Source organism: Gorilla gorilla, chromosome 10 (genome assembly GCF_029281585.2).
Source record: "Gorilla gorilla gorilla isolate KB3781 chromosome 10, NHGRI_mGorGor1-v2.1_pri, whole genome shotgun sequence".
NCBI lineage: Eukaryota > Metazoa > Chordata > Mammalia > Primates > Hominidae > Gorilla > Gorilla gorilla.
In genome coordinates this window covers 147,494,844-147,520,948 of record NC_073234.2, presented here as the reverse complement: position 1 = coordinate 147,520,948, position 26,105 = coordinate 147,494,844, and the positions used below count along the sequence as shown (strand labels likewise).

General features: G+C 46.4%; 1 protein-coding gene across 18 annotated transcripts in view; it reads right to left on the bottom strand.

The window, feature by feature from the left end:
* Positions 1-26,105, bottom strand: part of EP400 (E1A binding protein p400) — a 131,753-nt gene that overhangs the window by 56,067 nt on the left and 49,581 nt on the right. For 14 of the 18 annotated variants that reach the window (XM_055357666.2, XM_055357663.2, XM_019038568.4 and 11 more), the window contains 12 exons: positions 18,961-19,068; positions 17,842-18,032; positions 17,267-17,444; positions 12,541-12,677; positions 10,996-11,165; positions 10,510-10,684; positions 10,260-10,396; positions 6,483-6,669; positions 5,828-5,994; positions 3,991-4,160; positions 2,884-3,126; positions 264-428 (listed from right to left, as the gene is read on the bottom strand). In XM_055357666.2, coding sequence (XP_055213641.1) covers positions 264-428; positions 2,884-3,126; positions 3,991-4,160; positions 5,828-5,994; positions 6,483-6,669; positions 10,260-10,396; positions 10,510-10,684; positions 10,996-11,165; positions 12,541-12,677; positions 17,267-17,444; positions 17,842-18,032; positions 18,961-19,068 — 2,028 coding nt within the window. The remainder of the gene's footprint in view (positions 1-263; positions 429-2,883; positions 3,127-3,990; positions 4,161-5,827; positions 5,995-6,482; positions 6,670-10,259; positions 10,397-10,509; positions 10,685-10,995; positions 11,166-12,540; positions 12,678-17,266; positions 17,445-17,841; positions 18,033-18,960; positions 19,069-26,105) is intronic. The other 4 variants (XM_055357670.2, XM_063694502.1, XM_019038569.4 and 1 more) reach the window with 1 other exon arrangement.

Here is a 26,105-nt window from a genome sequence, read left to right as displayed (position 1 = left end):
CAAAATACGAAACTCTCTTCAAAGTGCAGATGCTGGTAACGAAAGTGCCTGTTGTTTATCTGACACGCATCAAGTGCAGGCAACCCGGTGGCTGATGAACGTCATCTCGCTGGTCTTCCGTGAACCCATGAGGTGAGACCCATCATCGGACACAGGGAAAAGCCTGACACTTAAATGCACGAGGCAGGCCCGCGGGCAGCAGGGCTCATGGTGAGGCGCTTTTGTCATTTTTGGCATCAGTGCTCTCTCATCCTTATCCTTACCTTGCAGCTGCAGCGGCTGGCCCGCTGTGAGCTGCCGGAGCTGGCTGTGTGACAGGGTGAACTTGCTGCCCTGGAACTGCAGTGTCACCGGCGTCTCCGGCTGAGCCACGCGGCTCTGTGGTCCTGTGATGGATGCCAGCTGAGCTATTTTCACTACCTCTCCACCTGTTGAAACGTAGAGGAAAAGGTGAATTCAGACCATTTTGGAAAAAATTTGGGAGTGTCATATTGACAGTCGTTTCTTGTATATAATGACCATCTATCATAAACTGAAGCACCACAGAAATGTTTATCAGGTAGTGTTTTCTACCACTTCTTAAAAATAATTATTTTAATTAAAAAGAGAAAACAAAATGTCAGATTTTAATGGTTAACTTTACTTAACCATAATTGGTTGGGATTTTAGATATCAGATATTGATATTATTAACGAAGCTATTAAGGAACATTTTACTTTTCTACCGAAACAACAAAAATAGCAGAAATCAGCTGGGTGCAGTGGCTCATGCCTGTAATCCCAACACTTTGGGAGGCTGAGGTGGGTGGATCACATGAGGTCAGGAGTTCGAGACCAGCCTGGACAACAGGGTGAAAACCCATCTCTACTAGAAATGCACAAAAAAAAAAAAAAAAAAAAAAAATTAGCTGGGCATGGTGGTGGGCGCCTGTAATCCGAGCTACACAGGAGGCTGAGGCAGAAGAATTGCTTGAACCCGGGAGGCAGAGGTTGCAGTGAACTGAGATCAGGCCATTGAACCCCAGTCTGGGCAACAAGAGTGAAACTCCATCTCCAAAAAAAAAAAAAAAGCAGAAATGTATTTGTAATACACTTGGAAACTCACATATGAACCTAAACTTTAGAGAACTTTAAAAATGTGAAAAGTACCTGTCCAATTTAGCTCACAAAGAGAGATTATATCTTTACAAATATAAAAAAATAACTAGCTTCAATTACACCCATAACTCTCCAAAATCTAAGAATGTATTTTTATTTATTTTGTGAGAGACAGGGTCTGGCTGTCACCCAAGCTGGAGGGCAGTAGCAGGATTATAGCTCACTGCAGCCTCAAACTCCTGGGTGCAAGCGATCCTCCCACCTCAGCCTCCCAAGCAGCTGGGCCTACAGGTGTGAGCCACGGTGTCTACAAGATCTAGCAATGCCTCTAGATACATACAGAAATCACATACATAAATAAAGCTTTAAGCTATAAAGCTTCATACTAATTTGAATTAGATGGTAAGCGTCAATCTATAACATTTACTGTTTAAAAAAAAAAAAGTAAAACTTAGCGTTGCTTAAAACACTTTTTTTGAAAAAACATAACTCAGATGTGGTCATTTGCCCCCAACTCAAAAAGGTACTACCTTCCGGCTACAACTGAACAACAGGTTTAAAGACTTATTTCCCAATGGTTGATACTTGAGTCTAAATGTTCTTCCCGAGAAATCCATGCCAGAATTATTAGCGATATGATAAAAAGAATAGTTAGTAAGAGACTAGAAAAATGTCTAGAGATATCTGGCCCACAGAATAACCGTGAACAAGGAGGGGAAAATGAAAACAGAAGACAGAGATTTGTGCATAGAAGTGTCAATCTCTCAACAATCCTCCTTGCTCCATACACAGGTGAGGACCGACCCACAGGAAAAGCAGTTTTGCTCACTTCACAGATCTCCCAAAGAACAGCTCCTCTGGCAACCACCAACATGACTCTCATCCCACGCAAGACAGTGTCTAGTTTGATAAAGATGTAAAATATGCAACTGCTTTCTCCCTTAGGGCACTTAACTAGGACAATTCCTCTTTATTTTTGGGCAATGGGAGAGAGAGAGACTTGTAAGGAAAGAGAATTAGTTTGAACTCAAGTGTCTCTGTGCATCACTCCCTCTCCCATCTCCATCTTTCCAGAAAGGCCTCCACATAATTTGGCTATACCAACAACAAAAGGAGTTGAGGTGGCACTTCAGAAATAACATAATACTTTAAGTCAGGATAATTTCCACCACAGAATGAATAGGGTACATGTAAGGTTCGAAAACATACTAATCCCACTGGACACAGCAAAATGTTCTGTATTAAAAAAATTAATAACTGTGTTTTTTAAGTCATTAAATTATTACAAGTTATCTTGGTTGAGCAATCCCAAGTTTAAATCTGGTAACAGGCGAGAGACTAAAAAGAGCTAATGTTTTTTAGGAACCTAAAGCTAGTTCACATGACTGGCAAGGAAGCGACCTTCCCAAATGCAGTCGCTGTCACTCTAGGAGCATCTGCTCCCCCAGAGTGCACCTGTGTTGCTGGTGGAACAAGGCCGGGGCTAACACTGGGAAGTGCCGTCCACAGCACCAAAGCAGTGAGTGAGCGCAGCAGAAAAGCAGAGCTGGATGGTGGGGTCAGGAGAGAGAGCACAGATAGGAGAAGGCCGGACGTGGCCTCCGCAGAGGCGCTCCCTGCTAGACTCATGCCGTAGGCAGCTGCACTGGTGAGAGGCAGCGCCGGGCATGGGGCTGGGGAAAGACAAAGGAGTGGACAGCAAGGCTCCTCCTACATCCCCGTGTTCTTAACACAACTCCTCTGGGGTAGAGAGATGGCAGAAACCTGGAAAGGTGAGGCCACTTACTGGGCAAGCGGGCCTGGGCCTGCGAGGGGAGCACCAGCCTCTGAGGCAGCGCGCTCTGCCCGGCCGCGTGCGAGGGGGCCTGGGGCTGGGGCGGGGGCTGGCCTGGGGTGGAGGCCTGTGCTGTGGTCTGGGCCCGCAGTTTCGCAGGATGGGCCGGGCTAGCGGCTGTGCTGGAGGCCGAGGCGGGCTGGTGTCGTGGAGCACTGGCGGAAGCCTGAGAGGTCTGAAACGGGGCTGCTGCTGCTGCAATCGATAAGGTTTGTTTGTGCAAAGCTGTTAGAGGTTCTTAATAAAATACAATATTTTAAACCGAATTTTAAAGAAATAAAATAAACATTTCACACTGTCTCTCAAATGAGAAGTCCCCTCTTAAGGAAAAAAAAAAGGAGGGGCCATATAGTTTACAGGGTGAGAGAAATATGATTTTACTTGTTGTTAATTATCTTCACTTCGAGCTACAGTACTCTACGCAGTACATTTCTCAGAGTAAACAGAAACTGTTAGAAGTCAGCCCAACCAAACATTAGTATCAATTAGAAACTATTTCCTAAACACACAAAGAAAACATCAACAGAGCTTCCACTCATATTTCTATAGAGAATGCTGGCAACAATGCAGGTCTGAGCATTTATTTTTAGCTCAGAAAACCTGGATGGACATGGCATGGAGGGCCTCTTTGGCCAGGTGGTGAAATACTACTTTTAACTCTTTTGATGGCCTTTTCTACTCTACCCTTCCTCAAAAGAATAATTAAGTTCAAGTGACAGCACAAAATACAATATGAGCAGACGTTCTCAGGAGTCTCCTAGACGACTGCCCGCACGCGCCTCTGTCAATAGAAACAGCCTGCCCAGTGGCTGTGAGCATCAGATCAACACTTATCACCTAGGAGGTAAGCTTCTTCAATAGGGAAAACATCCATTACAAGCCATCAAAAAGTCTAAAACTCATCAAGAACTAAACAAGGCACCTTCAGAAAGCCAGCGGGTGGTGCCTGTTCCCACTCAGGGACAATTACTGCATCCAGAGGCGCGAGAAGAAAGTGCCATGAACTTGTCCCACAAAAACCTCCATAAGGCGGAGAGCAGACAACTATGTGAAGTCTACCTTTTGCCTCCGGATTGGCAGAAAACGTGGCGATGGGCGGCCGTCCTCGAAGCGGGCCCTGTGGAGCAGCAGAGGCCGTGGTGGGGGCTGCCGTCCGGGGCGGGTGAGTGCTGGGGAAAGCCACGGTGCGACCCTCGGGCTTCTGGCCATACTGCACAGGCTGAAACAACCTAGATGCCCATTGGTCCAGGCAAGAAGATACAGAGCATCAGACCACAGAGAGGACAAGCCACCTCATGGAGCCGGGGTTCACCGCTGCCCATAGGAAGCCAGCTCAGGGACCAGCACCCAGAGTGCAGTTTACAGAGGGAAGGGGAAAGATGCCTAAGTACTGCTCTAGGTAAGCTCACCCTGGGCCCAGGCGCAGTGGCTAACAAGACTAAGTACACCAAAGTGGTATGGTACATCCACCCAGATTCCTGGGAATACAAGGGTGAATGCTGCTTTAACTTTCACAATCATATCAATGTAGATAGAAAACAACGCATCTATTACAGCACAAGGGCTGAGGGGAGTGAGGAGAAACCAACTTGACAAAAGTCTGATCAAGTGGCCGTTCAAGTGATGGTTCACTGTTGCCTCAAACTCCCGGCTTCAAGCAATCCTCTTGCCTCAGCCTCTAAGTAGCTAGGAATACAGGTGTGCACCACCACGCCTGGATTTGATTTTTTTTTTGGAGAGACAGGGTCTCCCAATGTTGCCCAGGCTGGTCTCCAACTCCTGGGCTCAAGCAATCCTGCCAGCTTGGCTTCCCAAAGCACTGGGATTACAGGCATGAGCCACTGTGCCCACTTTAAGCTGGGAACTATATTGGCCATTTTCAAAACCCCTATACAATGTAACAGGCAGAGACAGCCATCGAAAGCCATTTTTAGGCCGGGCGTGTGGTCTGACACCTGTAATTCTACCACTTTGGGGGACCAAGGCAGGAAGATCCCTTGAGCCCAAGAGTTCAAGACCAGCCTGGCAACATAGGGAGACCCCTGTCTCTATTAAAAACTTCTATAAACTTTTCTGTAAAAAGCCATTTTAAAAAGACAGACTAGCACCCACTGGAATGGGTGCTGTTCATTTAACTGATGGCTGCAGGCTCTCTGAGGAGCAGCCTGCTGGGTCGTGGGTCCTCAAGCTAAGCAGAAACCTCTGGTACTGATGAGGGGAGGGTGATCCACTCAAAGTCCCCAGTGAAGCCAAATACAGAAGTGCCAACAAGAAAGACTGCAGAACTCCTGGAATGGCAAGGATCACAAGACTGTCTGCAGAACTGGTCCCTTCATCTCCAAATACCTATTTCCTTTCCTTTCCTTTCTTTTTAACCCAAGCATAGGATTTTGGATATTTCCAATTGCTAGATTTAGACTATGAGTCATTTATATCTCGTTTTAATCATCTAACGTGTCTGTCCCTCCCAGCCTCATGACACCCGCAAAAGCATCACTTCAGAATCACTCACATGTCACTTGTTAAGACAATGACATCACTGTGGGGGTGGAGTCCTCTGCCTGCCACACTCACGACACGTGTGGTTCGGCCACACCAGCCTCCACCACACGAGGCACCAGGTCAAATGCAGCCCTGACACCCACCCTACCCTAAAACTGCCGCAAAGACGATCAAGGAGGTTGCTGCTCAGGGAGGCAAGCAGTTGCACTGCACCACACAGCCTAAAAGGCATCTGCAGAGCCAGGCATACCACAGCCAAGGACACCAGCAAGGTCCCAAGAGCAGCAGATAACCTAACTACATTAGCAGCCTTTCTTTTCACCACGCATAGACCTGGGTCAGCTGTGGGGGCCTTGGGAGCCAACCCTCCCCGCTGCCTCTGGGTCGCACGCACCTGCTGGCCTTCAGCTTTGCTGCTGCTGGTCGGACTGCTGGGGCTGCTGAAGTGGAGATTTCCTCCATGAGTTTCCGCGGTATCTTTTTCTTAGACAGCAACTCTGCCTCGTGACGAGTGATTTTATTTTCTAAGCCGATGAGATCAAACATAGAAAGATCTGCTTCCTAGAGAGAAAAAGAAAAAAAGTCTTGCTGCATGAAGAGGCAAAAAAAGCACCTAAGAATCAAAACTGATTTCTATGGCAGGGCCCTAACGCGGGCATCCAGACGCGCCCCCTCTAACGGCCGCTCGGCAAGCAGACCCTCCTCCATGCCAATACACAGGTGCTACCACACCCTTGGTGAAGCTCTGCTGATGAGCGTGCATGCTCAGCTACTTCTCACAGCCCACAATCCACACAACGCCAAGAAAGCCTGCCCTCTGCATCTTTCCACTCTGTGAGCCTGTCTCCCTCGGGTAAATTTCCGGAGGTGGAACACTCCGGCAAGGGGTGGCAGGCCATCAGTGCTGCTAGACGGTGCCATGTATCACGGAGCTGCAATTGCAATTGCAGAAGAGCTGGTTGAGAACCCATTTCCAAGAATGGTTTTATCTATAATGTGCCCAAAAAAGATATCCAACAGTAATTCCGCTTTCTGGATCCTCCACTTACCTTCCAGAAATCTCTCTCCAGTGCCTTCAGGATTAGAGATGCGGACGGATACTCCAGTGGCCCCGCCACATAGGAAGAGCCTGGGTGCCGGGGCTCGACGAGCCCAGGGTGGTTGCAGATGCGCTGCAGCCGCACAAGGATGCTCAGGACGTTGACAAAGTGCCCGCTCTTCAAGGCCTCCTGAGTGCTGCCCGTGGAGAAAGAAACACGAAGCATTCAATCCAAACGGCACATGGACATAGTCCCACCCTCACCATCGACTGTCCCAACTCCAGAAAGGCCGGCAGGAGCAGATTTTCTAGGTCCGCTTAATGAGTTAGACAGAGTGGCCATTCAAGTCCACATCCCAGGCAGGCCCCTCTGCACTCGTTCGCCATCCCCATTGAGAATGACATCCGCCCCACCAGAGCTGACGGAAAGACAGCCACTCCACTTCATTCACAATCATACCGAGTGCTCTGAAAGAGAAGTGGGGGCATCCAAGGGGGATGAGCAAAGTGAGGGACAGGGTGAGCGCAGCACAGCAAAGCCCCTCACACACCCGCTCGGCAGCTCTGACGCCTGGTCCTACACTGGCCCTGCAGGCAGTGAGCGGGGGTAGACGAGGGCCCAGGTCCATGCCCTGCGCGGCTTACCACCCAGTGAAGGGGGCAGACAGAAGGACCTACAACGCACACTGGGACCAGGGCTGGGCAGGAAATGGGACCATGGTGGGGAGTAGCTCTCTGGTGTGAGTACAGTGCACCAGGCGGCCTGAGGGAGGAAACCAGGGTGATAGTGACGACAGGTAACTGGTCTGGAGAGAGACTCAGGAAGGAGATGGCAGACTTGTGGGAAGAGGAGGGAGGAGAGAGCAATGGCAAATTTCCAACTCAAACAACTTGGTCGATGGTGGCGCACACCCTAAAACAGGAACACCAGGGAGGGAGCCAGGCTTGGGAAAACACGAGCTCAGTTCTGCCACGCCGGACGTGAGGAGCTCAAGGGTCAGCTCAAGTGCAGGTGACAGAAGCTACCATGACAGCAGTACGCACCACAGAACCCAACCAAGGCCGGGTGCGGTGGCTCATGCCTGCGATCCCAGCACTTTGGGAGGCCAAGGTGGGCGGATCACTAGAGGTCAGGGGTTTGAGACCAGCCTGGCCAACATGGTAAAACCCCGTCTCTACCAAAAATGCAAAAAAAATTAGCCAGATGTGGTGGCACATGCCTGTAATCCCAGCAACTCGAGAGGCTGAGGCAGGAGAATCACTTGAACCTGGGAGGCAGAGGCTGCAGTGAGCCCAGATCGTGCCACTGCACTCCAGCCTAGGTGACAAGAGCGAGACTCCATCTCAAGAAAAAGAAAAAAAAAGAAAAAAAAAAAGCAGGAGGGCTCCACAGGGGAGACGGCGCCTGGAGTCCTGAGTCCCCACACAGCTAGGCCTTAACGCGTGAGGAGCACATTGCATGGGGGCTGAGAAATGAGTGGAGACCGAAAAATGGAGACAAGCATCAGGAGAGCTCCTGTGAGCCTGGCTCTGGAGAGCAGCGGTGGGAAGGAAAAGAGGCCAGGGAAGGACTTACATGCACAAGGGCCAGGGCAAATCACATGCTTCAAAAAGAATGGCTGAGACGATGGATGGTTCCGGAGAAGGGATGGAGCTTAAAGCCCACATGAACTGGCTGATAACAGAAAGGCAACTCGCCCTGGCTAACAGGAACCAGGAGAGGCCGGCACAAGCACAGGGGGGTCTGGGCAGGTAGGGAGTCTGGTCTGGCAGCTCTGGAGCTCGTGGTACAGAAACATGGGTGCCACCCTCACGGCAGCGGGTGTGGCATGGTCCCTGCAAGAGGAGGGGGGAGCTGACCAGGACAGGACGCTCCTGGGCCACCCAAGGATCCCATCAAGCACCAGACAGCGCCCAAACACTTGATTACCAGGTGCTCCAGCGGGGCGAGGCATGCGCACACCCAATGCACTAAAGCTTGATTTCACAGGCCCGGAAAGAAAGAGGAAAACGTGCTTGAGGAGTCCGAGTGCTCTCCTGCCATTAACCCAGGGAGCAGATGCCACAAAGCTGGCCTAAGACCAGCAGAATAAGATGAGCTTTCCCCCAACAGGTCCCAGGGCCACCAGCCTCTCACACCTCAGACGACACTGCAACCCTGAAGGCAAACCACCATATTGTGTGGGCACAACCACAGAAGGGCAATGGGTCGGACTCCCTAAGACGGTCTCTGTACGCAGGGCGTGGTCAACGTGACTTCCCTGATAGGCTGGCGCTCAAAACCTGCATAAAGTTATGAGTCCTCTCCACTCAAATGACAACTAGTGTGTTACCAAAGCTGACATAGGCTGATTTCAGTATTCTACTGAAAAATCTGACACCAGAGCTTCAGCAACATGGCAAAGCGGTTTCTGTCCACGCATACAAAGTTTCTACAATGCTTGGAGAGTCTCGCCACTAATGGTGTGGAATGAAGTGCTGCTCCACTGCTCCGCCTCTTGGAGAAAGGACGGTTGTATTGTGTCATTTGTGGAGGACTGAGAAATTCCACAGTCATCATGCACACTTACCTTCCCTCCTGAAATCTCCACTCACCAGGATTAAGCATGCTGCATTCACAGGCACCTGCCTCTCGAGGGTGCCCAGGCTCCACATGCGCATGCACAGAACCCTGGTGAGCCCATGAGTGCACGCCCTCTGGCTGCAGAGCAGAGGATGAGGCATAGAGAGGGAGACCCAGAGCAGAGGATGAGGCACAGAGAGGGAGACCCAGGACGGGGGGTGGGGTGTGGCTAGCATGGCCTCACCCCTAGTCTCCACAAACCACAGTCTGCTGTGCCATGGCCAGAGTGTACTCATACGATCGCCTGGCGTCTGCTCCCACCACAGCACCTCATCAGGGTCCCCATGTCATCTCCCCACAAGGAGGGGAGCACATCAGCATGTGGCTGGGGGAAGAGTGGGGTCACCTGATCCAGTGTGTCTGACTGTGCCTGTGAGGGACGCTGAGGCTGAGGTGGCACGGGGTAGGGGGTAACCCTGCAGCAAAGCCTCATGGCCACACCCCCAGCAGAGAGTAAGGTGTGATGACTAAGCACAGATAAATTTCAAATCCTCCAAAACTTGATTTCCAGGGTTTTTTGTGTTTTTTTCATCTAAACTCAGGAAAATGGAAAGCCTGACAGACCAAAACCATGCACATCTGAAGACCTCGGAGAGGGTCAAGGGGGGCCCCACACTCTGTGTCAACTCGAAGGGCACAGCTTCTGGCACCAGCACGTCCCTGCCAGACAGAGGCACAGCGGCTGGCCATCACATGGTGTGCGTTGCGTGGCGCATTCCACCCCATGCAACGCACCACTCATTGCGCCACAGACACCAGCGTGCCACCTCTGGTGGGCCACAGCCGACCCAAGTCCTGGGGCCTCCAGCTGGCTGTGGGAAGGCGAGCTGCTCAATCACCGTCCCTCCTGGATGAATGGAAACTAAAATTCACAGAATTCTCTGGGCAACACAGGGAGCAGCACCAGGACACCACCCTACACGTGGGCAGCTACACAGGAGTGGGGCTTCTGAGACGGGAAGTGCAGCAGGACCAGCATGAGCCTGAAACAGCTGGAAACACCTGAGGCGGCAGAGCCTGCTGCCCCCAGGAGGGTGCCTCGGTCTCCAGCTCCAGATACCCAATCCTTGCGGAAAGGAGCTTTCTGCTGAGGCCACAGAAAGGGCCGTTGCCCCTCACAGGCAGGGATAGCGAAGGGGGCACATGCCCAGAGCCCACACTCACCCAGGTTGCAGGATAACGTCCTCGTATAAGGCTTTTTGTCGGTTAGAAAGGCGACACTTCAAAACATGCTCATATTTCTTTGTTAGTTGCTTTTCCACATCTCTCTTAGTTCTCCTCAAAATAAATGGCTGTGTCACCTGAAAATAAAAAACTGTTTACTGTTTTCTTTCCAAAAATGCTACTGTAACACGTTTACAATGAGGCATAAGCATGTTTAATTAATTAACTGAAATGGCAGAACCCAACCTACCCTGTGTAACCTTATGACCACTTTATGGTAGTAATCCTGGCTCTCTTCACTGGGGGCCCTCAGAGGGGAGCTCAGGTAGGGCCTGGAGATCCCTGGGACCAGGAAGTGCACCATGGTCCAGAGCTCCAGGAAGGTATTGTGCAGCGGCGAGTCAATCAGAAGTAGGCGTTGTTGGCTGCAAACAGGACAAGAGACAACACTGGAGTTCTACAGCCACGGGGCTGGCTGCAGCAGCGTCTTCTCTGACAATGTGTGAGAAAAGGAACAGTGATTTGACACCGCAAATGTCAACGTGCACATGCCTGAAAAGGGGGGCTGCACTGACCCAGCTCTGGGGCTCTCTGGCCCATGTGCTGGGATGAAGATGAAAAGCAATTCTCTAGCTCAAAGGCCATTGTTTGTGTCTGCAATTATGCAGATTTCTTCAAGAGAATCTTCTACATCAACAGCAAAGAACACTCAATGACAAGCGCGTAACACACAGACCTCTGCAGGGTGAAAACCGCTTCCCAGTGCCTCTCGGTCATGCCCTTCACGCGCTGCATCTCATCAATGACCAGGCACTTCCAGCGCACTCGTGTGAAGGCGGTGAGGCCCCGGAAGAACTGAGTGTAGGACGTGATGCAGACGTGGAAGCTGTTGGGTTCGGCCCACTCCTGCAGCACAGAGAGGATGGCTCAGTGCCTTCACACTCCACTGTCTTTCAAAATCACCTTGAGGACACACACTTCCCAAAGCTTGCCACCCAGTGACTCCGTTCCCACCTATAATTTTACTTGCTTTTTAAAATAACTTGCTATTACCGCACAGAAAATGGCTGTGTTTCTGTTTTTATCTCTACCTCTAGGGGTCTAAAGTAGTTTCGTTGACAAATTAAGGAGCTATTTTGCAGGCGCTGACAATTACCATTTGGAAAATACTGAGATTATGGCAGAGGATCCTGAAGCAGGGCGAGCTCTTCTAGTATCTAATCAAAACAAGGGGAAGTGTGCTCAGAAAAATAAGAGATGCCAACATCTGTATTGCAACTGACTGCATTATACACTTTTTAAAAACAAACTAAAAGCCAGACATAGTACCATGGCTTGAATGTGTTCCCTCCAAAACTCATGTTGAAATCTAATGCCCATGGTGGTAGTATTAAGAAGTGGACACTTCCCTGCTCTCAAGGATGAACTTGTGCAGTATGAAAGGGCTGGAGGGAACCAGCTTGGACCCTTTTGCTCTTCCATCCCTTCCGCCACGTCCCCTCCAAAATGTGCAGCAGCAAGGCCCCATCTGGGAAGCGGAAACCAGGCCCTCACCAGACACTAAATCTGCTGGCATCTGGATCTTGGACTTCACAGCCTCCAGAACTGTGAGAAATAAATTTCTATACTTACAAATTACCCAGTCTGTGGTATTTTGTAATAGCACCAAAAAACAGACTACAATAGTAAAAAAGAAAATACTACTGAAAGCTCACTTTTTCAGTAAACACTACTCAACACAATGATGTCTAATGGTCCAAAATGTTCTACTCAATGGAAAACTGTGATGACTCTACCTTCAGTGACCTAGTACTAGAAACTATAGGGCAGACAAAAATCTTTAATAAGTTAAAATTTGTTCCGGAAACGTTATCTATTAGGCATGTTGTGGAAATGGTTCTATGGGTTTTAAATTCAGAGCTGGGAGCACCTAGCTTCTCCTCTGTGCCTGTGGAAGCCAGCAGGGCCTCCAGGGGGAAAGTGTTGCACTGCCCCAGAGAATACCATTTTCGGAGGAAACTGCCCCACTTTCTGGGCAGTGACACTGAGATCTGTGCACACCCGGGCCTGCGAGTGCATGGCCCTCCTCACAAGGAACGGCCAGGCCGATGCGGTATTGTCTATGCTTTCGAGGGGAACAACATAAAGGTCTGTTAACTCATGAATGAGTGATCTTTAATAATTCCATGAATAAGCATGTCTTCACATTTTTTAATGTGTCTTTTATAAAAATTAACATGGCTTTCTGTTTAGCTTTATTTTATGTTTAAAAAAAAAATACCTGTCTCTTTGCTTTGAGTTCTCTGTGGCTGCCAATATATGAGAGGATTTTGAGTCCGGGACACCAACGTTTCAATTCAAGCTCCCACTTGAGTATGTTACAACTTCTCACAACAACAAGATGGGGGCCCCAATTACCTACAAAGCAAAAAACAGAATTTTCCACGTCAAAGTATCTGTCATGTCCAGGCACCTAGCACTGTGTCTGACCAGAGACGCTTCATCAGTATGAGTATGTGTCACATGAGCCATCGCACGACTGAGGCAGACTTGGGGGGGAACAAGTGCATTCATCTGGAGCCAGCACACTGCCCAGAAGCTGCTCCTTGGCCCCCAGGGCGCTGCTGCACAAGCACCAAGCCTGCACCAGAGGAGGCCTCAGTAGACACACATTGAACGAGCAGTCCCAAGAAGACACTGGTGTTCATTCAAACCACAGAGAACCCCTCCAAGATCCCAGGGGGAACGAGTAACACTCAGAAAGTGGACTCACAGACTAAGAGAGCCCCAGACCCTGCTCAAGTCCTTCCCACAAGCCAGGCACCCACGCAGCAGGCGTCTAAACTGTGTTTTGTTAGCCAAGGGCTTGTGTCCATCGCTGCTTCCCAAGCTTTAGTCAGGGCACATCCAAACCATCCTAAAATACGTTGTTTCAAATTTCATTCTTCAGAAAACTAAGATTTTGTTTTTTTTAAGATGGAGTTTTGCTCTTGTCACCCAGGCTGGAGTCCAACGGCACAATCTCGGCTCACTGCAACCTCTGCCTCCCAGGTTCAAGCGATTCTCCTGCCTCAGCCTCCTGTGTAGCTGGGATTACAGGCACACGCCATCATGCCCAGCTAATTTTTGTATTTTTAGTAGAGACGGGGTGTCACCATGTTGGCCAGGCTGGTCTTGAACTCCTGACCTCAGGTGATCCACCCGCCTCGGCCTCCCAACGTGCTGGGATTAGAGGCATGAGCCACTGAGCCTGGCGAGAAAACTAAGGTTTTTAAAGATTATTAGAGGCATTCATACAAATTTCAACTTCTGTGCTATAAATGTAACATAAACCAAGTTACAAGACAGACTTAGCAGACTTTAAACAAATATTTACAACACATCCATCTACGGCCATTACTGCTAATATGCAAAGCATTCCTGCTGATCCTGGAAAAGAACCACCCAATAGAAAATAAACAAAGGATATGAACAGAAATGTCACAAAGAAAAAAATATAACAGGACAATAAACTCTTTAAAAGACACAACCGGCTGCGTGCAGTGGCTCACGCCTTTACGTAATCACAACACTTTCAGAGGCTGAGGGAGGCAGATCAGGAGGTCAGGAGTTCAAGACCGGCCTGACCAATATGGTGAAACCCTGTCTCTACTAAAAATACAAAAATTAGCTGGGCGTGGTGGCGTGCGCCTGTAATCCCAGCTACTCAGGAGGCTGAGGAAGGAGAATCACTTGAACCCGGAGGCAGAGGTTGCAGTGAGCTGAGATCACGCCACTGCAATCCATCCAGCCTGGGCAACAGAGCAAAACTCCGTCTCAAAAAAAAAAAAAAAGACACAACCTCAGGAGTAAGTAAACACAAATCAAATCCAGATGATATTTTAACACCCAGTGAAAAACAAGATTTAAAAAATAAATAAAAAAGAAAAGAAAAGCTGGCTAGGCACGGTGGCTCACAGCTGTAATCTCTCTAATCCCAGCACTTTGGGAAGCCAAGGCAGGAGGATCTTTTGAGGCCAGGAGTTCGAGATCAGCCAGGGTAACATAATAAGACCTCATCTCTCCAAAAAAAAAAAAAAAAAAAAAATTAGCCAGGCGTGGTGGCATACACCTGTATTCCCAGCTATTTGGGAAGCTGAGGCAGGAGGGTTGATCACTGGAGCCCAGGAGGCTGAGGCTGCAGTGAGCCATGATCACACCACTGCTCTCTAGCCTGAGCAGACACCTGTACCAACACCTGCACTGATGCAGACCACACACTAAGGCAAAGCCACATCAGCTCCCAGGGCCTGTTAGGCCTCTATCGTGGCTGACCGCAATCTTTCTGTCGTCATCCCCCACCGTCCCCTCACACCCTCTTACCCTCTCACCCTCACACTGGCCTCGGTGCTGTTCCTGGACATCAGCTGCACTTGCAGCCCCCACCCCCACTGCCCCATCTCCCTGAGACCTTGCTCCAGCCGGCCAGGCTCCTGTCACTATGCTGGGTCATCAGCCCATTTCAAGGTTCATCTGTACCAGTGTGGGGTTCCTGAAAGCAGGGCTGCAGCCTGAGGACCTAGAAAAGTGCCTGGGGTCTGTGACAGTCATCAGGTAAGGAGCAGATGAATGAACGCTAACTGATTCACTCATCTGTTCAACTGACAAAACACAATCCCCTAGTTTTAGAAGCACAGGCTACTTCCAGGCCGGGCACGATGGCTCATGCCTGTTATCCCACCACTTTGGGCAGCCAAGGCAGGCAGGTTTCTTGAGCCCAGGAGTTCAAGACCAACCTGGCAACATGGCAAAACCCTATCTCTGCCAAAAATATAAAACTTAGCCAGTTTTTTGTTCAGTCACAGTGATCCTCCCACCTCAGCCTCCTAAGTAGCTCCTTAGGAGGCTGAGGTGGGAGGATCACTTGCACCTGGGAAGTCAGGGCTGTAGTGAGCCCTGATCATGCCACTGCACTCCAACCTGGGCAACAGCTCCTCAAAAAAAAAAAAAAAAAAAAAAAAAAAGGCTGGGCACGGTGTCTCACGCCTGTAATCCCAGCACTTTGGGAGGCTGAGGTGGGTGGATCACTTGAGCTCAGGAGTTCCAGACCAGCCTGGGCAACATGATGAAACCCTGTCTCTACCAAAAATACAAAAAAATTAGCCAGGCATAGTGACAAGTGTCTGTAGTCCCAGCTACTTGGGAGGCTGAGGCAGGAGAATTGCTTGAGCCCAGGAGACGGAACGTGCAGTGAGCCAAGGGTGCACCAGTGCACTCTGGCCTGGGTGAAAGAGCAAGACTCTGTCTCAAAAAAAAAAAAAATGTATAGGCTACTTCCAATATTTTACTATTGTAACAGTGAACACTCTTTTAACCTAAATAATAAAGTAGCAAGGCAAGGTAGCTTTTCCATCTTGAATTAACTATGCATATGAATGTATGCTATAGCACTACATCTAAACTGTGTGACACGGGCCAAAGACAGAAACAAATAATGGAAGAAAATATGAACCTCAGAAGTTGATCTGCTTATGCTTAAAAACTGATCATGAGATGCACCGAGTTTTTCAAAACAGAAGGCAAGGAAGACGTACTCAACAACAGTGCTGTGGCAAACTATGCAAACAGCTTAGAGGGGAACTGTTAAGAAGAACCCTCAGGCCGGGTGCGGTGGCTCACGCCTGTAATCCCAGCATTTTGGAAGGCCAAGGCAGGCGGATCACCTGAGGTTGGGAGTTCGAGACCAGCCTGACCAACATGGAGAAACCCCATCTCTACTAAAAATACAAAATTAGCTGGGTGTGGTGGCGCATGCCTATAATCCCAGCTACTTGGGAGGCTGAGGCTGGAGAATCGCTTGAACCCAGGAGGCGGAGGTTGCAGTGAGCCAAGATCATGCCATTACACCCCCAGCCTGGGCAACAAGAGTGAAACTCCATCTCAAAAAAAAAAAGAACCCTCGCTGGAGGTGAAGGGACCCTCAGCCCTGCCTCTCTCTCCTTAAGCTACTTGGACTGAGACCCCCACCACAAGCCCACTGTGTTCCATTTCTTTCCACACAGCCTTCAGTCAGAGCACCCATGGGGTCATCACTTCCCTAAGCTGACCCTCCTAATTTAAACGTGTCCAGCTTTACGTTCAAAGCTCAAATGTAAAGACAAGGCCACATCCCCTCTTCTCTGCAGCAATAGCAAAGCCTACTTTAAGTCTGGAACATATAGTGGGAACCACATTCCAAGATGTTTACTGAACACTTCTCTTACAAGAGCAAGAACAGTGAAACCTTGTCCTGTGTTAGAGACACAAGTCACACCTTCTTCTGCAGCTAGGCACAGAGCAGGAGACTAGGGTGGGCACTTGACCCAAAAGCCAAGAGAGGAAGGTGAGTGAACAGGGAGCTGACTCTAAAGACTGGAAAGGAGGCCAGAGGGCCTACACAAGCTGTGTACCAGCTAGAAGTGTCAAGAGGGTGAAGAACCAGTTGGGGCTGCCATGCAGAGGCTGAGCCCACACAGTGTACCCAGGCCCATTCCCTAAGGAACCCGAGCAGCGGATCAGAAACGCTGCCCCACTGACAGGTGAAATCCAGCAAGAGGGACGAGAAGAGGCATGGACATGATAACATGAAAAGGATACAGTGAGCCAAGATGCGTGCCACAAACCACCCCACACAGCTGAGAGCCCAACAGCGGGTTCATGCCAGTCTAGAAGCAGCAAGGAAGTGGACCACCTGCTCTGCTGCCCACACACTGCACAGTGACCTGACCCTGGAGTCACAAGGTTCAGTCATAGCCTGACAAGTCTCTGTATTGCATTAGATTTTCACTAATTGTTACTGGATGTTAACTGTGAACCAGTTTTTTATTCATTCATACAATGAATACTTCTGAGCCTCAATTTGCTCAGGTCAAAAGACAGGAGCAAAGAAGTAGATAAGATAGCCAAGTCCCCACACTCCCATCAAACACACTGGCCTACAGGTAAGTCCTAGCAAATAGGTATTGTTAAAAAAACTAGCAAACTCTTACCTTCGTTACAAGCTAGGTGGGCAAAAAAAGCAATGATCTGCACTGTTTTACCCAGCCCAGCTTCATCTGCCAATATGCCATTGAGATTCTTCCTGTAGAGTTTGGCCAGCCAGTCCAGGCCAATCTTCTGATAATCTCTGAGAGCCCCATACAACAAAGACGGAGCATTAAACTTGACCTGCAGTGATGAACAAATAAAAGAATGACAGCTCGTCAAAATAATCACCCAAACTTTTTCTCAAAACTGAAATCAACAGTCACATGATAAACCAATTAGAAAGCCACAAAAATGATCTACAGAAAACAGGAAGAGGAAGAATTGCTTCTTTTGGAGATCCAGTCTCGCTAGGTCACCCAAGCTGGTCTTGAACGCCTGAACATCTGGGCTTAAGCAATCCTCCTGCCTCACCCTCCTGAGTAGCTGGGACTACAGGCACATGAAGAATTGCTTTTTCTGACAACTCTGCAGTTGGGATAGAGCATTTCACTGGGAAGAGGAAAAGCTTTTCTCATGGCTAAGCTATGTGCTCTGTCTCTCAAAAGCCCATCCCACACTTGAAAGCTTAGCGCCTCACCGAGGTTGTGACCCGAGCACTGCCCTTCGGCAGGATGGCTTCAGCCACCGCAGTGACGTCCGCAATGTCCTTGGCGTTTGGCTTCCCGATATTCATCCTCTCGGCAGCTTTGAACTGATCCATGATGAAAAGCGAGTCGATGAGAACCAAGTCCTTGCGACTCTCCCTGTCGCCTGGACAGTCATCTGCATCTGTAACGACAATAAAACAGAGAAGTGAGGGCCACTGAGAGGGCTTTATAAATCTAAACCTTTTTTTAAAACAGGAGAAAGTTTATAGAATCCAACTACTTTAAATACTGAATTAGGCAATAATTTTTTATTTGTAATCCAAAATATCTAACAATGCTACCTGGATAAATGGGAGAGAACTCTCATGAAACTATCAAACCAAGGACCATTCTGGGAAAGCCCTCCAAGAGTATAATTTGCCCCAAATAGTCTGGTATTTTGGAAAATGTCTCCATAGCAATTAGGAGCTGGTATCACAGAGAGATACATGTAGGTGTCTCAGGGTTTAGGGATCTCCCCTCTATTACCAAGAAAGAAAAAAGTAGAACCCTTTCCCAAATGTGGGAAACCGGGAGGAGATCAAACCCGCCACTCCTTCCTCTGGTCCTGCTGGCAGCGTGGGGTCTGGTAAGGCCTGACCTCCCCAAGGCTCCTATAGGCCACTCCCCAACTCGCATGCAGGTGTCTAACTGTCCCAACAACTGGAATGAGAGCAGGAAAGGCAGACCTTTTCTGGTATGCTCTGTGCGTCTGTTTAGAAAGTCTAATATCAAGTAAAATAAACTATTCAAAACTGGTGTGTTGAACAAACACAGCACAGCCTGAATAAATATATCTAGGTCCATAAAACAATGATGTTTATAAATCTAGAGAAAAATGTTTTTACATCCTTCACAACATGATCAAGTGCCCCGATAACTGTGCCAGGTTAATAAATTAAAAGCACGGAATTTAATAAAATTCTATTCAATATAAAGATACTTATTAAATATTTCTAATTTTTTATTTTATCAAACTAAAAGAAATTTTCTAAATCTTATTTTACGTCTTTGTAAGTACTCCGGCTTCTGCTTTTAACCCTGAATTCTTCCAAAGGCTGGGAGCGCACCTTCCTCTCCGCTTGTGTCCTCCCCATCAGGCTTCGGCCGGGGCCACTGAGAACTCGGCAGGAAGGCGCCTTCGTACAGCTTCATCAGGTCCAGGAGGGGCAGCTCAGCTGCAGAGGGTTGCGGGCAGAAGGGCTGTTACTTTATAACAACAACTGTCATTTAAATTGGGAAGGAGCAGCGGCCAGGAGAACCACGGTAAGAAGGGAAAGGGGCTTCCTCTCACATGTATTCCTTTTTCCAGCTTTACATCACTCCTTGGAAAAAGATTATATTGTCTAAAATCACACTTGTTTTTTCTAAAAACTAAATGGTTGCCCATTACTGATAAAAGGTGTAAAATATTTTGTTGGCGGATGCAAGGGGAATGATGAGAAATTACTTAGTAGGTGCAACACACATTTGGGTCATGACATACCAGAGACCCAGACTTCACCACTACACAGTACAGCCAGGAAACAGCACTGTACTTGCACCCCTGAAATTTATGCAAATTTTAAAAAGTATAAAATATTTTCTCTACAAAGATGAGAATCTTTGAAAGAAACTCAATTGTATTCACAAAAGATTTAAAATATCTGAAATAATCTAAATGAACAGTAACCGTATAGAGTAATAAATAAAAATGTAAAAAATGAACACCATTGATAGGAAATAACTGGTGAAGATGATATATAAAAATACAAAACATCAAATTAAGAAACAAAAAGCAAAAATGTTAAAAAGTATAATAAAACATAATTAAGCTTTTTTTATAAAACACTCACCCTAATTGCTTAAAAAAAATACCACACATTAATTAAATCCCCAATAACAGTGGGCAAAGGATATGAAGCTGTTACATACATAAAAGTGTAAAGGGCAATAAAATGTTTTTTCATTAATCATCCCTGGAAATCAGTGCACAATTTGTTAAGTATCAAATTATCAACCATTTTAAAATCATAACACTGGGAAACTATTATGAATTTTTCCCAGTGTGGGATACTCTCACATGCTGCTGATAATGGCATAAACTGGCTGGATTTTTCTGGAAATCAACACAGAAAGCTGAAGGGCTTTGGAATCCAATGCCCTCAACCTCATCATTTCCCCCTTTAGTGAGTCTATCCAGAGGAATGACAGAAATGTGAACCCAGATTTCTGTTCAAAGAATGTTCACACAGTGGTAGATCTAACAGGGGAAAACACTTTAGTTGGGCTGTGTACTTGTGATGTGTGAGCTTGTTTGCATCTGTATTTTATGTCAAAGACTGTTGAGCCAAAACAACAAATGCCATGGACAAGCACCCTACAAGGACCATGTTAAAGGCACTGTCCACTTGGGACTAGCAAAACACTTTTTGAATTCATTTGCTCAGGATATTAAATATTTGCCACACTGGCTTGACGGACATAGACCTAATGGAGCCCAGTGAAAGTAAGTGTTGGCTGTGGAATCCAGGTGCTGTGTCCATGGTGTTCCTAACAAGGTTCTTCACCTTTCCTGTCTGTCTGATGCTTCCAGAGCAAAATGCTGGGACGCACCACTACAGCATATGATGCTATATATAAGTAGGAAAAACAAGCCAAACCACCGGAAACTTCCAGTAAGAAGATAATTCTGTAACGTGTCTCAGAACAAACAATACACAGAAATCAGCCTCCACATATGGAAATGAGTTAGAAAATGAAATCGAAGAAAAAAAAAACTGTTTAGACAGAAAATTAAATACAGTCGTCCCTCAGTATCCTTGAGAAGGTGGTTCCAAGGCCCCTTTCGATACCAAAATCCAAGGATGCTCAAGTCCCTTATATAAAGTAATGTATATTTGCACGTAACCTATACACATCCTCTCATATATTTTAAATAATCTTTAGGTTACTTATAATACCTAATACAATGTGAATGCTATGTAAATAGTTGTTACACATTTTTTTGGTATCTTTTTTGTAATTGTTGTACTGTTATTTTGGCTTATTCGGTTTGGGGGGGTTTTTTGGTTGGCTGTTTTTTTTTCATATTTTTTTTTAGAGATGGGGTCTTGCTACATTGCCCAGGCTGAACTTGAACTCCTGGGCTCAAGTGACCATCCTGCCTCAGTCTCCCAAGCAGCCAGGATTACAGGTGTGAGCCACCACACCCAGCCGTGTTCTTATTTTTTACTGTTTTGCTTTGTTTTGTTTTTGGTAAATATTTTCTATCTGTAGTTGATCAAATTCATGGATTTGAAACCCATGGACATGAAGAGCTAAATATACTTAGAATTAAACTTTCAAAAATTCTACATCTCTGTGAAGAAAGCTCTAAGAGGTTCCTGAAGACCATGAAGAAGCCTTGACCCAACGAGAGGCTCTGCTCATGGATTCAGCTCGACACCATAAAGACAATGGGATCCCCAGGAACCCACCTCCTGGTGTTCACTCCTGGTCTCTCCCACACTGACCTGGCCTGACCGGTGTGACCGCCATATGTGAGAATGACCGTAGGTGACTTCCAAGACTCAGCTACAAAAGATACTACAGTGTCTATCCTGCTCCCTCATGGATATTTGCTCTGGGACACCAGCCCCAGGTCAGGAGGACACTCAACCTGCCCTCAGCATGCAACCAGAGCCCATCAGCTGGCAGAATGAACCAGCCTGGAATGGCATCCTCCAGCCTGCTACATCAAGCCTTCTGAAAACCATCTTCACAGGAGACCTGCGCCACAACCACCCAGCAAGACTGCTCCCAAACTCTGCCCCACAGAGAGTATACAGCGCTAATTTAATAGGATATCTAGTAAGTCAAGAATGTGCACCATAATCAGATAGCCCCTACAACAAGAATACAGAAAGCTAACAGAGAAGAGGAAAGGAAATAATTTGTAAATACTTGCCTGATGCTTTAACCATAAAGAGATTGACTAAAGAACAGGTGAGAAAATACAAGATAAATTTTAAAATTAGGATAGATCTAGGCCCAATTATTAATAGAACAGGCTTAAATTTAATACAAATGTACTAAACACTCCAATTTAGAGACATAGGGATGTTAGAATAAACTGTAGGGCAGAGAAGACCAACTATATGCTGTTTACAAGAGACATGCTTTACAAAAGAACACAGATTGGAACTTCCACAATGAAGTTCCAATATGTGGGCAGCAAGCCATCCAGGTGCCGAGGCAAGAGACCAAGGGCACGAGCTGTTCCAGTGTAATAAAATATATAAAACAACAAGAGTTATACTAGATCTAGATCACAGACATGATTATATACGAATATCATTAATCACTAGTTTGTAGCAATTACTCTTTATTCCAATATTATAATAATCCTCGCTCTATAATCATAACCTAGGAAAAGCCAGGCCATACAGAGATAGGAGCTGAGGAGACATCGTGAGAAGTGACCAGAAGACAAGCCTGCGAGCCTTCTGTTATGCCCGGACAGGGCCACCAGAGGGCTCCTCGGTCTAGCGGTAACGCCAGCATCTGGGAAGACGCCTGTTGTAGCCTCAGTGTCAAGGAAAAACACCCACTACTTAGCGGACTGGGAAAGGGAGTCTCCCTTTCCTGGGGGGAGTTTAGAGAAGACTCTACTCCTCCACCTCTTGTGGAGGGCCTGACATCAGTCAGGCCCGCGCACAGTTATCGCCCGCGCACAGTTATCCGGAGGCCTAACCGTCTCCCTGTGATGCTGTGCTTCAGTGGTCACGCTCCTAGTCTGCTTTCATGTTCCATCCTGTACACCTGGCTCTGCCTTTTAGATAACAGTAGCAAAATTAGTGAAAGTACTAAAAGTCTCTGATATGCAGAAATAATGGCGCAAGCTGTCTCTCTCTCTCCCTCTCTCTCTCTGCCTCGGCTGCCAGGCAGGGGAGGGCCCCCTGTCCAGTGGACACGTAACCCACGTGACCCTACCTATCACTGGAGATGACTCACACTCTTTACCCTGCCCCTTTTGCTTTGTATCCAATAAATAATAGCGCAGCCAGACATTCGGGGCCACTACCAGTCTCCGCGTCTTGGTGGTAGTGGTCCCCTGGGCCCAGCTGTCTTTTCTTTTATCTCTTTGTCTCGTGTCTTTATTTCCACAATCTCTCGTCTCTGCACACGGTGGGAAGAAACCCACCGACCCTGTGGGGCTGGTCCCTACACCAATAAATTGTCAAAAATCACAAAGTACGCTAGGAAACAATGTACCATCAGCAGAAACCAGGATTCATAAACGACAGCAGAATCAGACCTGCAAAAACATCACCCATGCAATTATTAGGCAGAGATTATAAAATTTCATATTTGAAGAAATAAAAGAGATGACTGAAAGTCTGAATACAGAGCAAGAGATAATTTTAAAATTTCATGTAGGTTTTCTAAAAAACCATTGGGAATGTCTTAAAACAAACTGGTAACTGGAATTTAACACTTAATCAATGGGTTAACAAAAGACTAGGAAGAGCTTAAAGGAGAATTCATAAAATAGAACACAGACATGATAAAATTATCTAGAATCAAGTAAAACTGATGACGTAATAGGATAACAATTCTAAATCTATATATGCACATACTAACATAGTCTCAAAATACGTAAAATGAAAACTGACAGAAACTTAAGGAGAAATAGATACTCATTATCATAATGGAACATTTTAACATACTTCTCTCAGTAATTGATAGAGCAAGAAGACAAAAATCAGTAAGGATAAGAACTGGATAATGCAATCAACAAGTTCTACCTGGTGGACTCAGAGAAAGAATTGTACCATAACCTGATGAATGTATGTTGTTTTAAAGCATGTATGGAATGTTTATAAACTGGTCCATTCAAAACCTACCTCAACAAAATCCAGGTCAGTGAGAATCCCATACATCTTCTGTCTGATCAAAATGCAATTAATGTAGAATAATAATAAAAATATATATTGAAAACCTTGTATTGTTTGGAAATTAAGAAACATCCTTCTAAATAACTCATGGGTCAATAAAATATATATACAGGGGAAATCAGAAAATATTTAAAACTGAATAATAAATATGATATTCAGCTAAAGCAGTATTACGGAAAAATTCAGACCCTTAAATGTTTATATTAATGAGCTGATGAAAATTAGGAAGCTAGTCATCCAAGTTAAAAACTCAGAAAAAGATGTTTTTAAAAAAGAAATACTAAGAGCAGAAACAAAACAGAAAACAATATACAGGCCCCAGATTAAAAAAAAAAAAAGAATCTGACAAACTTTTGACAAGACTATCAAGAATAAATAGGCACAAATACACAGTATTAGGGGAAAGAAGGGACATACATACAAACACAGCCAAGATCGGAAACACTGTAAGGAGAAATTATTGACAATGTATGCCAATAAATTTTAAAATGTAGATGAAATAAAGAAATTCCTAGAAAATCTGACTATCAAAATTGACTATGAAGAAAAGAAAAAGTCATATTCCTCAATTTAATGTATGAGGGTCAGGCGCGGTGGCTCAGCCTGTAACCCCAGCACTTTGGGAGGCTCAGGTGGGCAGATCACCTGAGGTCAGGAGTTGGAGACCAGCCTGGGCAACACGGTAAAACCCTGTCTCTACTAAAAATATAAAAAATAGCCAGGCATGGTGGCTGGTGCCTGTAATCCCAGCTACTCAGGAGGCTGAGGCAGGAGAATCGCTTGAACCCAGGAGGCGGAGGTTGCAGTGAGCTGAGATCGTGCCACTGCACTCCAGCCTGGGCGACAGAGCAAGACTCTGTCAAAACTAACAAACAAAGCATGCAATACCCATCTACAACAGAAACACTGAAGAATAGATACAAACTTCACTAATCTTATAAAAATATCTACAAGAACCCTATACACCATGTCCATTCATGAAACATTAAAGGTATCATCATAGTCATCCTGAGAGCAGTAGTGAAGAGCACACCGTAGAACACGTCAGGCCAAGGTTTCCACGCACTGCAAATCCTCAGAAGAACACCGGTTATCCCATTTACAACTGAGAAAAACACCACGGAGAGCTCAGACAACCTGACCGAGGCCGTGGGGTCAGTAGGCAACAAACATTAGGTTTGAACCATGCAGTTATGACTCAACACTCTAACGCTCTGCCTTTCTACTGAAAGTGCTCCCTTTCAAAGCAAGAACAAGCCAAAGTTGTCCACCACTAGCACGAACTCAACACTTTACTGAAAGTCCTACCTAGCACAAAACGGCAAGAAAAAGTAGTATAAAAGGAACAAGGATTATAAAGGAAAAACTCTTCAGAGAAGTATACAAAGACTTTGTATACAAGACTGTATACAAAGAATTAACGAACAGAGTTCAGAAAAGTTGCTGAGTATAAGAGAAATAAAATCTACTGTACTGACACATACCAGTAATATATTTAAAATATAATTTTAGAAAATATACCATTTAGCACAACTTTTAAAAATATATAGTACCTAGAATTAAATCTAACAAAAGAGACACAATCATGAAATTTTATGGAAAGCTATTTAGGAAGACCTAAGTGAAGGGGAGAACTATATTTTGATCATAGACTGGAAAGGCTGAACTTCATAAAGACAGCAATTCTCACAAAACATCCATTAATGCAATTAAATTCTAATCAAAACTCCCAATAGGTTTTTCTGTGAAACTTGATGAGCTGATTCTAGCATATTTCTGAAATAGTCCCCAAATAGACAAGATCCTCCTAACACAGAGCAAGGCAGAAGAACTTACCTAACCAGACATCAAGAACTATTATAAAGCGATAGTAAGAAAGACGGTGTGGTATCAGTACAGATTGGTACAAATTTGCCAATAAAAGAATAAAGATCCCAGAAAGAGCCATGCATAGAAGGAAACCTGTTTTACGTCTGAGCTGGTACTTAAGATCAGTGGGGAAAAGACAGGCTTTTCAATATGGCTTTCCAAATATGCATTTGGGGGAAAAAAAGGAAACTGCACTCATTTCACAACCTAAGAGTAAAAGCAGAAAAATTTTAGATGATATATCTTTGTGAACAAGATTGATAAATTCAGCTCCCTCTCCCTCTCCCTCTCCCTCTCCCTCTCCCTCTCCCCTCTCCCCTCTCCCCTCTCCCCTCTCCCCTCTCCCCTCTTTCCACGGTCTCCCTCTGATGCCGAGCCGAAGCTGGACGGTACTGCTGCCATCTCAGCTCACTGCAACCTCCCTGCCT